Source organism: Macrobrachium nipponense, chromosome 42 (genome assembly GCF_015104395.2).
Source record: "Macrobrachium nipponense isolate FS-2020 chromosome 42, ASM1510439v2, whole genome shotgun sequence".
NCBI classification, from domain to species: Eukaryota; Metazoa; Arthropoda; class Malacostraca; order Decapoda; family Palaemonidae; genus Macrobrachium; species Macrobrachium nipponense.
In genome coordinates this window covers 10,065,546-10,080,606 of record NC_061103.1, presented here as the reverse complement: position 1 = coordinate 10,080,606, position 15,061 = coordinate 10,065,546, and the positions used below count along the sequence as shown (strand labels likewise).

General features: G+C 37.7%; 1 protein-coding gene across 1 annotated transcript in view; it reads left to right on the top strand.

Annotated features, from left to right (window-relative positions):
- The window catches only part of LOC135212970 (PRKCA-binding protein-like), a gene marked incomplete at its 3' end in the record, with an annotated part of 346,603 nt that overhangs the window by 201,515 nt on the left and 130,027 nt on the right, over positions 1 to 15,061 (top strand). The window contains 1 exon segment of the mRNA XM_064246725.1: positions 7,708 to 7,767. Coding sequence (XP_064102795.1) covers positions 7,708 to 7,767 — 60 coding nt within the window.

Sequence of the window (15,061 nt, the reverse complement as noted above, 5' to 3'; positions counted from 1 at the left end):
CCTTAGTGTGCAACCTTGTTGGCCAACTAGCTCCTGGCCAAGAGAGATGCAGCACTGTCGAAGATGGTGGGGTCAGTGGACTCTGAGTCTTTGTTGGCTCTCAGGAATGGGGACCTCCTTCATTCTCAGTTTCTGTTCCCTTTTGTGCCTCTCCATCTCTGGGTAGGGGGTTTCCTGGCGGGCCAGTAGGCCAAATGGCAATAATATGGAGCGTAGAAATGGGTAGTAGACGTTCTTCAGGTGGGATATCTACTATCCTTCAGCTTCTCTCCCCCTCTTTCGGACAGACCCCTTCTCAATCGGACGTGTGCTTACAACTCCCTGAACTTCTTGGCCCTCCGAGAGGAAGGGTGTGATAGAAGAAGTGAAGCGTCCTTCTCCAGGGTTTTACAGTCGGATTTTCCTAGTCCCGAAAGCGACTGGAGACCGGTAAGTGACCTTTTAACCCTGTATCATTTTGTCAGGAAGAAGAGGTTCAAAATGGAGACGCCTCGGACGGTGTTGGTAACGATAAGGAACAACGACTTCTTGCTGTCAATAGACTTGAAGGATGCTTACTTCCAGGAAGTTACTTTGCTTCACTCTGGGAGAGCAGATCTTCCAATTCTAGGTCCTGTGGTTTGGGTTGACCACAGCCTCTCAGGTGTTCACAAGGCTCTTTGCCCTCGTCTCGACATGGGCTTATGCTCAAGGGATTCGGCTGTTAAGATACCTTGACGAATGAGTACATTCCAGTCTTTGTGATTTCTACATATATCATCCAATTTTTCTATTACTGTATCAAACTCTTTAGTATTAGGGGGTCTATATATTACAATGTTCACTAATTTTTCAGATTCAAATTCTACCGCTATTAATTCACATTCCGAGTTACTATATTTCTCATATTTTTCCTTGATTTATGTCTCTCCCATATACTATCGAGGTTCCCCCCTGATTCCTGTTTTTTCTATCTGATCTATAAGTTTGGAACCCCTTTATCTGATCATCATTACCTGACTTGGGAATACCAGGTTTCACTTATAATCATTATATCTATTTTTTCAGTTCTAGGAACTCTATTTTTCGTTTTGAGTTACTCGTAACTAAACCCTGCGCATTCATCACTATGATGGTTTGTGTATTATCCCCATCATTTAATATGGGTAATAATAAGGATTTTCCCATGTCTCCTCATTTCCAGAAATTCTGACATTAAAAAATCCAACTACTATTCCAATACATTTGATCTTCAGTCTTCATATTTATTCATTTTGTGTATAATTCTGCATTTATCTCCGTATCTGCACCATCCCCTGGCATCGTATATACAGTGCTTGTTCCTTGCACTGTATCTGGGTGCTGTTGCTTTAATTCTCGATGCTGACACTTCATAATGCTTTGATGGCTTGTTTTTTTCCCTTCACCTCATGTTCTTTGTTCCTTTCTTTATTTGCTTCATTTTTAATTTTGTTTTTATTATTTATTTGATTTTGATTCATGGGAACAGGGTGCATATATCTGCATTTTTTTTTAACTTGCATCCTTTTCCTTCTTGTAAGTTTTTGCATATTTTTGGATGTAGATCACTGTATTCATCTTCATAACTGTCTAGGTATGCACATTTGCCATAAATCTCATAATTGTGACATACCTTGGGATGCTTGTAGTAACATCTTTCACCGAGTCTGCAATTCCATCTTTTCAAAAGGCTGCAGACTGTGTCTTTCTTTTCTTTTTTTCTTGCTCTTTCCCATCAGTATGAAGATCTGGGTACAACCTCTTGGGATTTTATTTTATGTTGTAATTTATTTCGTCGTATGTATGCTGCTGTATTGCCTCATATGTAGTATCTATGAGTATCTCTGCGTCCATACTCTTGTTCAGTTCTTTGTTTACATTATTTTTTTCTATCACTTCAGTTTTTTTTTCTTCTTTTCCATTTTCCTCTTCTTCCTCTTCTTCTTCATCCTCGACTATTTGCACATTAAGTCTCGATTTAATAGCATTATCTATCCATGATAGACATGTTGAGCAAAATACTCTTGTGTCCTTTTTATGTATTTTGCTGGACTTCTGCACATTGAGGATGCGTGGGTATGTGGCATGTATTGCATTTCCTGATCAGGTTTTGAGGATTTACAGTGCTATACCACACCTTACACAGTTTACATGTTTTCGACATTCGTTTTCCTATTGCATCAATCAATATATTCACTATATTCACCTTATTCATTTTCTTTGTTGGAATATGCTGATTGAAGTAAATTTTCTTTATAAGTCTTTTGATCACTTGAATTTTATTTGGTACTCCTTCAATTATTTTCAAAATATTTTCTGCATACTTGCTCCAGTTTGAAGGATCATATCCCTCCAATATGTCTATGAATATTTTTTCATCTTTTTGGTTAGGGTTATTACTGATCTCATAGATAAGAAATGCGTTCCCTTCCTGCTAAGTCATCACATTGCATGTCTGCAAGGCAAGCAAGATTTCTCCATTGCTTTCTGCTGCTGCTGCCACTCACTGCCATCCTGATTGAATTTTTAATAATTCACTCAAAAAACTAACTTAGCCGATGCTTTATCCTACTATCGTGATACTAATTTAATCCCTGACAGTTCGCGAGCACTTCTAGCTATAATTAGTTTTCTAGTTGTATGTTATACGCGTGATATCGGTTGAATCGGTTGATTATTCAGTAAAGGTGACCCATGGCTCAACCGCCATGCCACTGCAGTTTAGGATGAGCACCAACCAAAGGCAGTATTTTCTATTTCAAAGTCATTACTAGCCTTTAGTGTTTTATAATATAATATGTCCATCTATCCCACCTCTATTCAGTGTGGGATTAAGCTATGCAATTACTTGTTAAGTTACTTAAAAAAATGAAAATGACATTTTCATAATTTAAGTTTTATATATGCTACTTACCAAGTAATTACAGAATCAGAGCCCGCCCTCCTCACTTCTTATTGACATGACACAAACAATTTGAGCTTACCTGCCAGCTTGTTTCCCATTTGCTTCGAAAGTGGGCGGGGCCTGTCACCTAAATGTCATATTTGTGAAATATTGGAAGGTACGAGAGGCCCATAGGTTACGTGGGCACTTGTATGACCAAAAGCCCACTGCTTGACAAGCCAGATTCCTCTTTCAATATTATTGCTCTGCCTTTTCTTGCTCCCTTTTTAGTTCAAGAGAAAAGAATAGCCAAAATGGAAGAAGGTAATCAACAAGTTGCCCTCTTCAGAGAATGCAAGGATGATGTTAATAGGTCCTTGGTGGCCCCAAAGGTAAAGGAGATAATGGTTACCTGAGCTACCTCTCTTGGGGCGATAGTCATTCCTTGTCTTCTACCTTTTAGGAAAGATCTTCCAAACAACCTCATTTGAGAAGATTCCATCAGAACCCCCTCATGCTTCGTCTGACTGTGTGGAGACTGTCAACCATCTCTTATGAGCTAGAGGCTTTTCAAGAGCATCTAGGGAATCAATCCTCAGATCTATTAAGGCCTCCACTGTTAAACTATATCAACAACAATGGTCAGTTTACCGAGCTTGGTGCTTGTCCCAAGTGATATCCAGCACCCATACCTCTGTAGGTAACCATATTTTAAGTTCTTCTGGTATCTTCGGTACGAGAAACAAGTTTCTGTTCCTTTGATTAAAGGATACATATTGCTATAGGTTATCTTCAGTTTTGAGACAAGCTAGAAAATGTATCATGATATGTATTTGAAAGGTGTTTCAATCTTTTGAAATGGAAACCCCAAAATCTTTTTATAGTGTTTTAGATTGGAATTTGGACGTAGTTCTCAAATTTTTTATGATGCTTCAATTTGAGTCATTGTCTAGATCTTCCCTTAAGAACTTAACACTAAAAAAACTTCTCTTAGCTCTTGCCACAGCTAAGTGTATAAATGAGACTCAAGCCCTCTCTTGTAATGTGGGCTTCATCCAAGGGGCTGCCTGCCTTTCTTTTCATCCTTTGGTTAGGGTAAAAAACGATTTCAAAGCTAAAGTGCCTAATTTAACTATACTCTAGTAGGCAATGAGGAGGTTCTTCTGTGTCCAGTTAGAGCTTTAAAGGTTTACCTGGACATATTTAAGTCTTTAAGAGGAAGAGTTAAAAATTTATTGTGTGGTGTTAGAAAGCCTAATACTTCTATGTCTAAGAATGCTATGTCTTTTTATTTACATTGTTTAATTTAGTCAGCGCACACAGTTGAATTCTGACATTTACTGCTGTTAAAAGTTATGCCTCATGATGTCTCTGCTGTAAGCACTTCCTTTAATTTCCTTAAAAATATTTTACTAGGTAAGGTTGTCCATGCCATTATTTATGAGACATTGAAATTACGTACAAATGAGAATTACAAAGCCCTCAGTCCCATCATTGCAGCGGGGACAGTTTTCTCCTGAACCAAAATTAGAGTTTTCTACTCTACTTTCCATTGTTAATTGTTGGGAAATCCTGGTATCTAATTGTGGAGTGTGAAGGTACAAACTGGTGTATAGGAGCATACTTTCATATCATAAGGTAGTTATTGTCTTTAGTTTGGTTGGATTGTCATTGTGGTCTTCTTCTCTGGTACAGGAGTCAGTGATACTCTGTAAAATAGATTCCATTTTCCTGAAAAGATCCTCAGACAAGTGTTGCCACGAAGACCTTACTCCCTGGTCTGGATCTACCCTCTGACAGTAGTACCTACCAGTAAGGATCACACAACAGAATATGCAGAAGTATTTCTCTTTTAATAAAGCTTTAGTTTGCTTGGCGGACTAGGATGTTTTTCCTCCTATACGAATCCACCATCCTTTTTTCAATGTGGTAGTCAGCTAACTTGAACAGTAGGTAAGATTCATTCCAAATAATGTGAATTTGCATGATAAAATTAATTATTTGGATACTTACCTACTGTTAAAGTGGAAACGCATCCAACCTTCCCACATCTTAGTGGGTGGTCAGGAAGAATTCTGACAAGAACACAAATATTCTGTAGCTGCCTGTTGGGGAAAACAGGCGATTATAGACAGTCTAACGTGGTCAGCAATGCTTCTTCTGTTTTTGTTTTTTTAAATTCCAATAACACGTAGCAGCTTGAAGATATAAGCTAACTTTAAAAGTAGGTAAGTATGCAAATAATTAATTTTGTCATGGAAATTCACATCTAATCAGTCAATCAGTCCTCCTTTGCTATGATTCAAAGGTCTAGCAAATGCCATCAGGCTGTGGGTTCTTACATGACATTAGTGACTTGGTCGTCTCAGCTGGTATCATTTCCTGATCATCTTCATGTGGATCAACCAAGGTTCCTTCTTTTAAGGAAGGATCTACTCAGGCAACCAGGTGCAGGAGTTTTAGTCAGAACTTCCTCATTCTACAGCCAAGTGCATGGAGATTCTTGATTGTCTCTTTGAGCAAGAGGCTTTTTAGAGGAGGGTAGAAAAGCTGTCATTAATTTCAGGAGGCATTCAACTAACACCATATACCAGAGGCAATAGACAGTTTATAAAGCTGGTGCTATTCCAGAGGCATTTTCTGTGCCTATACATCTATAAATAATCTGATTAAATTCTTGATTTACCTCTGCTATACCAAAGGTTTGTCAGTTCAGCTGTCAATGGGTATTTTTCCATGTCAGTATCAGTATTAAGGGAAACTGATTTGGATATCTCCTGTAGCATGAACATTAAGGAAGCTCTAAGTCTTTAAAGTCTTTGGGGGTGGAATATGGACATAGTGCTCAAGTTCCTGAATACAACCTCCTTTCAGCATTTAATGTTTAAGACCCTGTTCATGTTGGCTTTGCCTTAGGCTGAAAAGGTCAGTGACACGCTTCAGGCCTTATCCTGTAATGTGGGCTTTACATAGCTAAGGAGCAGTCCTTTTCTTCTACCAATTTCCCAGGCAAAGAATGTTTACAAGTCTTAAGCTTTGCCTTGTTCTTATGAAGTCCCCAGCCAGTTCACCTTGGTTCCAGTTAGAGCACCCTTGCTTTATGTGCAAGGACAAGGGATCTCAGACATAACATCCAAGAACCTATTCTGTATCCTCAGGAGGGTAGATGTCCCAATATTTAGGAATGCTGTCTTTCTTCCCTAAGAATTTGGTTAAGAGCGTGCACTCCAATAGACCCTTCCATTTTGCTCCTATTGAAGGTCAAGTTCCACAACATGAGAGTTGTGGTGACCTCTTTTAGTTTACTTTAAACCTCTCTCTGGAGAAGGTTGTAAATGCAGCACTATGGAGAAGTCACTTAGTTTTTTCTTTACATTTTTTGTGCAATTTCAAAATTCAGTGTGAAAACTGCAGAGCTCTTTTGCCCCTCACTTCAGTAGGGGATCTTGTATCCTGAATGATTAAGGTAGAACTACGTATCCTAGTTTTCCTATCTAGTTAGGAATTTACATGATTTTGGGAAATATTAAGATCCCTAGATTTGGGTTAGGCAAAGGCCTTCATTTTTTACTGTTATTGCTATGTAGGCCTAGTCATGGGACGTTTTGGCTTGCAAGGAACCTCCACCAATTTTTATCCTGAAAGGGAAGGGTTTGATAGATGATATAACTAGACTATCTAGATCAGAATTTTTTGGTTTATACTCTGTAGTCCCTCTTGCCGGCATGGTACTTTACAGCTGTCATAATAGAGAGAGATATAAAATATAATTTAATATACAATTTTTTTATATTCTCTGAGGTCTACTTCTCTATTATAAACTATTAATCATCTAGTATTTTTTTCATTTAGGCCTTTTAAAGAAGCAGGAAAGTTAAATTTTTTCATATGCAAACCCATTACTTTACAGAAGTTCTCCCAACCTCTGTGCTTCACAGTCGGTCCTGACCACACAAACTGTGACTAAATCTGTTAGTAGAAGGTAGCAGAGTTAGGATGCATTGACTGCCAACTGCAACAGGAGGATTTCATCTTCTGTGGAATGTGGGAGTTTGCATGGATATTCTTAGTTCTATATATCTTTTGCCTGAATATTACATAAATACTAACTCGAGAAATACTGCTTCCAGACTTTTTCTTTTGTGTCCCAATTTGATATTCAAAGGTACTTTATTGGCTAATTTGTATAGCAGTCTATTTTTGAGTCTTGAGTTATGTAGATTTTTCCTATGAAGCTTACTTAATATTCAAGCAGCTACAATTTTGAGCTGCAGACTTACAACTTAAGCTTTACATATGAATGTAAGTTAAATAGAGAAATAACCAAGATAATATGAAAATTGGCATTCCTTTGAAAATTCAATTTTCATTGATTATCTGTGTCAAGGTGATAGTCACTGAAAGTATGAAGAATCCAGTTTATTAAATTCAGGAAGACATGTCTGATTATTGTTATGAACTTTCTTGTTATATATTACTCTGTACTATAAGAAAAATATTTGACACAGTACTTTATACACCAATGAAAGGTGTTACATAGTTCTGTATATCTGGACCAAGTATTAAAGGTTGACCTTAACTCAGTCAGTATTTTTAAGCAACAGACTTTCAGGGTTAACATTCCTTTACTGCACAGTATTTATTTAAAGATAGAATCTAGTGAGATGCTATTTTTATCATTGATATACATATTGGTCAAAGTGTTCTGGTCTTTCCATTACTAGTTTTAAGTGTATATTTTTGTTCTGGTAACTATTGTGTTCCCTTTTATTTAACTCAGCAAAGGTTTTCTATTTTGTGCTGTTTTTGTTTTTGTTTTTTAGTCCAGAGACACGAGTAACATCAGGTTCGCCCTCAACTGTTGTAACTTGTGATAGAGGAGAGTAAGTTTTCTAGGTTTATCTTTGTAGACAGTACATTACACAGACCACTGTAAAACTGCCTGTATTGCTCTAGTTCCAGATGGCCAGGTTTTGAATGAAGTATGACTTGTAAATATATAAATAAATACTGCTTAATGATTTTGAATGCACACTTTGCAACACAAGTGAAGATACAGTTTTCACTAGATTTCATTAATTGAATTTATAATTTTTTACCGGAAACACACAATATCGTTAAATTTACTCTAGAATATAGAAATACAATGCAAAACATAAGCAAAACAGAAACTTTCGGAAACTTGGTAGTGCCATACTGTGTATGGGTCCGAATTGGAATTTCTCTGATGGATTCATTCAGAGAGATCTGGAAGATAGAGTTGGGACTGTTGGCTGTGTTACTTGTTTTTCTATTATTGCATCTTCATAAATGTTTATGATCATTATTTTTAGTTTCTATAAATTCATGGTTGTATCTTAAAGAGTTTAAAGTTAGCTGGTGTCCATGGCAGTCAATCTAGAACAGTTAAGGAAGATTGAATAAATCAAGATAGGTCCAAAATCAATACTACTTCTATAATCTATCTGTCTCTTGCCACTTCTAAAACAAATGTTACTACTCAATCTCTCAAAGAAAGTAAATGTCACCACTCAATCTCTCAGAGAAAGTAATAAATTATAGATAGGCTATGCTTACTCAAAAGCAGATTTTGCTCTCTCTCTCTCTCTCTCTCTCTCTCTCTCTCTCTCTCTCTCTCTCTCTCTCTCTCTCTCTCTCTCTCTCATCTTATAATATTGCATTCATTCCTGAATTGGTCTACACATGAATTATATGGCATTGTAGTGCCATAACATCATTTATGAGTAAGGTTTCATGGTAGGTTATAAAGAAGGATGATCAGTATTCTACTCTAAACTGACACTACCAAAACAACTTTAACGAATAATATAAGGGTTGTTACTCCATTCAGGTATCAGTGATTATAGGACTTCTGCAGAATCTGCATGGTTTGAAGTTACTGGAAATGTAGCAGGCAACAAAGACAATGACTTTGAAGCTCTGTCCTTTTCTAGAGTTGCCGGGTGTGGCATTATTAAACAGTAGGCATCTGATAATTTAAGAAAACTGTATCTTCACTTTTTTTTACCAAGTGTACAGTAGTACTCTTTATCTTGAAACAGTTCTGGTCTTCCCAGATTGTATTCTGTTGGATATTTGGTTAAATAAGCTATGTTAGCTTCATATTAGGATACTGTATCTGCTTTGAAATGAGAACACAAGGGTCATCTTAACTGCTAAGAAATAATCTTGGTTTCCGTATTGTAGAATGTCCTGAAGCTTGGAGCTTCCTACAGAAATTAAACGAAGACCTGTTCGTTTGTATTTGCTTTGTTTGTATTGCCTTCCTAGTAGTATGTGAATAGTTGCAGCGTGAACAAAGTTATATCTAAACTAATAAGTAAGTTTTATTTTTTATGAGAAAATTGGAAATTTATTGTTTTCATTGCTGAGCACTGGTTCTTTCATTAACTGTCAGCAACCATTGTAAATTTATAATTATTAGACTTGCTACTTTACAGATTGTTGTGTAGAATTTCTTATGCTACTTATTATTCCGTATTATCTGTAGATTTTTATAGAGATGTATTTAGCAGAAATGTAAGGAGTTTCAGTTTGATGGAGAACAAGTGGCAGATTTAGGAGCCATTGATTTACATTTTGACATACTGATTTGTTAAACTGATATCCCACTGATATCCAGAGGGTAAATAAAAATCCAGAAGAAAGCTGAGTAATGGCCTTTAAGAAATAAGTTGAGATTAGGTATGAACATAAGTTTTTGAATACAATAATTGTAATACTCTTGCAAATGAAATGCTTCTCTTCCTTTGTTGTTTGAGACTATATTCTTTAATAATTTTGCTTCACCACAGCTCGCATGTTTCCTACATTACCTCTTATTGCTCTTCAGGGTACTTTTAGAAAATATTGCATCATCTGTCATGATGCTGTGCAATAGAAAAGTTTGTCAGTATTGTTTATCCTCATTGCTATCTCTCTAGTGCTGTAGGGACCAATGTTCTCCCATGGAACACCGTATATGTGTGCTTTTTTTATGACCTTTATTTTATAATTTTCCTTTCCATATTCAATTAAAGTAGACAGACTACAAATTCTGAAGTTGTCAAACACCTGTACGTATTGTTTTTTTTATATCCCGTTGAAATTGCATACTACTATACAATTTTGTATAAATTTGAAAATTGAGTGCATTGCCATGCCCTTGTTGGATGAAATAATTTCTTTTCATATACCTGCTCAGTAGGTTCTTGATGTGCCAGAACATATCATGCTTCCAAATGAAGAAATTGAGTAATTTTAACTAGTGAGTTCCCCATCCCCCTCACCCTTACCTCTTCTCTCATATCCAAGAGTGCTTCATTTTTCCCTAGATTCTTCGTGGTTTCATGCTCTACAGGTATAACCTTCTCATTGAGTAGCTATTGACTTTTTCATCATTTCTTTTTGTCCGTAATGTTAATGTTTTTTGTCATTTTTCTTCTCAACAAATAATTGTCTCCAAGTGTGTCTCATAACATTTTTCCAATATTATTACATATACATTGTAGCTCAATTTTTTTTTCCTGCAAGCCACCAGTTTCTATGCTGTATTTGTCTTCAATGTTTTGCATTTATTGTAAAGTATTTGTCATGGGTTAATTAAAGTAAAAAATGTGGTGGATTCATGAAGAAGATTCAGTTTGCATTCTGTTTTTTCAAACCACTGGGAAAGCTACATAGATTGTTTGTAGGAGATCATATCTAGGTATGGAGATCAGTTTGTTATTGGCTAGAGGACAAAAGTAAAGATGGATCTGAAGTAAGAAAATGCAGTGTTTTAGATTCTGTGTTTGTCTATTTGCAACAGTTTTCTCGTCCCTTTTCTCTGCTTTGTATATATTACCAAGGAAATGAGGAGCTGTTGTGGCCATGAGAATCACATTTGCTCTCCACTTCATCTTGTCTTGATCTGTCTCCTACAGGTGACCAGATTAGTCCCTTTTCTTTAGGACTTTAGATTTTGGACAAGAAAAGACACCGCTGATGATTTCAGGGAAGATCCTGTCACTTCAGGATTTGGAAGGTTTATCCTTTTGATCTCATTGGATGATGAATGACTCGTCATCTCATTTGACTCTTGATTGAATTTCCTCTTGGTTGCAGGGGGGATAATTTTCCTTACGCCCTAAACCTTTGAATGTTCCTTGCTTTAAGGGTGGGTAGACCATCTTTGTTTGTGACCTAACACAAGGCATCATCATGAATGATGTATCCATTACACCTCATAGGTCCTTTGAATTTGTAATAATAACCTGCCAGTCTCCATTCCTATTTTGTCAATAATTTCAGAAACTCCCTATAAGTTGACTCATGGTTTAGTTGCTTCTGTTTAAAATAGGTACCATGGCCTAAGGAAATTTTTTATATATGAGACTTACCCAGTAGTTATATAGCTATTAGTTTCCATGGACGGCAGCCTAATTCAAATTATATGGGTAGTGCTTCAATTGCTCTGTGTGTAGGTACTAGGTATACAGTGCTGTACCCCAACAGCAATACTAGGAACAACTTAGCAAAGCACTTTGTTCTGTTTCCTGCTGTGCTACTTCAAGCGCTACAGAAGCTTGCTCTTTTTTTCAGTTATGACACCAAATTTTAGTAATTGTTACACAACCACCGGAATGCATTTGTAGCTTTCGAGCAGGCTGAGTCTTGTCCTTTGTTTGTTTAATTCACATTATCATCAAGCGGTATAATTGTATTCTCTGGGAATAGTTCTTGAATGTAACACCATTCAGTTAGGCCTAATATTTTTGCATATTATGTTTCACTTACTGGGCTTATGCTATGCACAAGTTGCCGGTTAATAATTGCCTTAGCATCTCAGTGGCCTGGTTAGTATGGTGTTTGTGTCCCACCTCGATGGTCGCGAGTTCGATTCTCAGCCATTCCATTGAGGAGTGAGAGATGTGTATTTCTGGTGATAGAAGTTCACTCTCGACGTGGTTCGGAAGTCACGTAAAGCCGTTGGTCCCGCTGCTGAATAACCAGAGGTTCCATGTAACATAAAAACACCATGGAAACAAACAAACAAACAAACAAACAATAATTGCCTTAAGTAATCATGATTTAACATAATTTCTTTTGGCCAAGCTTTTGTGTTTAGATTTTGTTTACCGGCCATAAGCCATTAGCAAAACATCGGTAAATAATTACCTTAATATAATTCTCAAACTTTATTCTGTTCTTGTATTTTATAACCTTTGTATTTACTTACCGGGATTAGGCTACGTGCAAGTCGCCGGTTAATAATTACCTTTAAAAGTAATTCATGAAGATTGCATCATTCCCTTAGGTTATACCTTGCATTTGGGATTTTGTTTACCAGCCATAGGCTATTATAGTCGCAAACTGTCGATAAATATAGTTATCTTAGAGTAATTTGTGAATGTTAAGGCATTCTTTTAGGCCAACACGCTTTGTTTAGTTTGCTGTGGTTGTGACACTCATCACTTTGCAGAGACAGAGTGGAGTTTGAAAGTAGTAAGGAGAGAATGATGTTAAATGTTTGGCTATGGGGGCTTTGGGAAAGAAGGCTTACTTGGCCTCAGCATATGGGGGTATTTTCCTGGCATCACACAATTGTGAACATTTCACATCTTAGCCAATAGCCTCCAGCTCACTTGGCGAACTGAGCACAGGCCACTCAGGTCAATTAGCTGGGTACGTAATCGGTTACTGATTGCAATTACTTTCATTCTTGATAATTCTTATAATGATTTCTTTTGAGTAATTGTTTATTCATAAATATTCTTTTTTATTAAAGTCAAATTTGCCTAGATACTTTAATATGAAAACTCTTGGTGATATAAATATATATATGTTTTTTTAGAAAGTTACCTTATTTAAGAATACAGGCAGTCCCCGGCTTACGACGGGTTTCATTCTTGAGACACGTCATAAGCCGAAAATCATTGTAAACCAGAAAATCATAAATCCTAAGAAAACCTTACTTTTAATGCTTTGGCTATATTATAAACTTTAAACTGCATTTTTATTGTATTTTTCATAAAAAAACCTTCAAATATTGATTATTTTGCATTTTTGGAGTCATATTTCTTCTGTCAGCATTTTAGTTTGATTATCATGAATTATCAATGTTAACAGTGAAGTGTTGTGCAGTGGAGGAGGCAGCTACTTGTCCCTTGATTCTCCTAGACAAAGGTCACTGTCCCACTCCCCCACACCTGGGAGAAGACATACCGGAGGTACAAGGGAGGTTGTGGGTGAGGTACAGGTAGTCGGTACTTCAGTCAAACCTGTTGGTCCCAGGTTTCGAGAGACAACCACTGGAAAGGTGTCTTTCTGGATTTATCAACAGACAGCCATTGAAAATGTGTCTTGATGGATGTGTAGTTAGGAGGGATTTTTCCCCCTTGGCCAAACCTGTCGTGAGTGTATAGGTTTTGACCGACCACTGCTGGAAAGACATATCAGTGACAGTGTACAGTTTTCATCCTATTCAATGGTTTGTCACCTAATAGATCACGTCGATGATGTGATTCTTTGGTCTCTCGACCTCTGAAGAAGTATTCTTCAGTTGATGAAGCCTCGCACCCTTGCAGTCCTGCTTGTTCGACTCCTCGCAGTCAATGTTCGACTTGCGACTCAGCTGATTTTACTCACAATCGATGTTCGACTTGCAACTCAGCTGATCCAACTCTTAGTTGATTTTTAACTCAAGACTCTGCTGATTGGACTCACAGTTTATGTTTAGCTCGAGACTCAGCTGATCCAACTCTGTTAATTTTCGACTCACGACTCAGCCGATTTGACTGAAGGGAGTCCGATGGGGGTTTTTCCCCCTCTGTCGAACTGGTCCTGTGTTTTTTGGTTTTGAATGAATGCCGTTGGAAAGGCGTCTAGTGACTGGTACTCAGTCATCGAATTATAGAAAGGTTACTCATTTTACATAATTAGTACTAATTTTGAATGTCCTGGAAGCGACCTTTTCCTTCTGATAACCAGTCCTCTTCCAGGCGTTCACAGCCAGGTGTTGTCGACTCACTTGCCTTCTCAATGCTCTTACAGGTGGAGATACCAACTTGTTGTATGCAGAAGAAGAAGGGGATTAAAACTCTGCTCCTGCATTGGTATATACTTACTGTATGAGCCTTCTCAATACTTTTATCCTAGACACTTCAGAATATTACCGATTCTCATGATGAGCACCAGGTATTGGCACTTAGCCACTTGAATCTCTATTGTATCAGGCGTATTTTGTCGAGCACCAGTTCCCCATCCAGGCGCCCTGCCTCTGCACTGTCTGAGGCGTCCACCTCCTTGCTTCAGCTTGCTTGGCATTTTCGACGTCTCACCTGGCACCAGCTGCTGGAAGTCTGGCGCTTCCTATCGGACGCCTGACAGCACAGTCTCCTCATTCATCTTCGTCAGCACTGAGTGACCTTTCGTTAGCCAACACTTGAACAGGACATCACAAGAGTCTAGGAAGAAATTCTTTATGTAGTCCTTATCATGAAGTTTCAATCATGAAGACAGATGCGTGGTGAGAAGTGGCAAGTTCTCGCCATCTTTTGGTGCAGTCAACTCTACTCTATTCTCTCTTGCATTCCCACTATTGAACCAGTTGTAGGAAGAGAATGCTACATTTGGTGGGTGGAAACCTCTGCTCTCCCTTCAGGAAGAGTCTTTTTTGCTTAGGCGAATACGTTTTCCTAAGTCTTTGGATTGCTATCATCACCGCAAGTTGATGATTGTGTACGTTATCGCCCACTCCCGCTAGTCCTGAGAAGAGCGGACAAGAGTAGTCATCCTGAATAAGAGGAATTCAATGGATTACTCTCCCCAGAGTTTGGATGCGAGAGCCTATGTTCTTGGTTTGATCTTAGGATCTTTCCAGTCAGTGTTCCTGTTTTGAGAACAACCAATTCTGTATGAACTAGTCGTCTTCAGTGTCCTGTTATCACCATAGAAGCTTTTCTTCGGGATAGCTTCACCTTTGCTCTCTTCATTAGAGAATGAAGGAGGTCTGCTTCCAGTCATTCTTTTTCTCTTTGAAAGGAGCCTACAAATATACATACTTCTATATTCTCGTGACACACATCTGTTATCAGTTGTACCGTTCGAGTAATAGTCACATGCCTGTAAGTTAATTTTTCTGATATGTGACTGAGACGAATAGTACCTTCTCTCAATTTACTGAAACTCTAGACA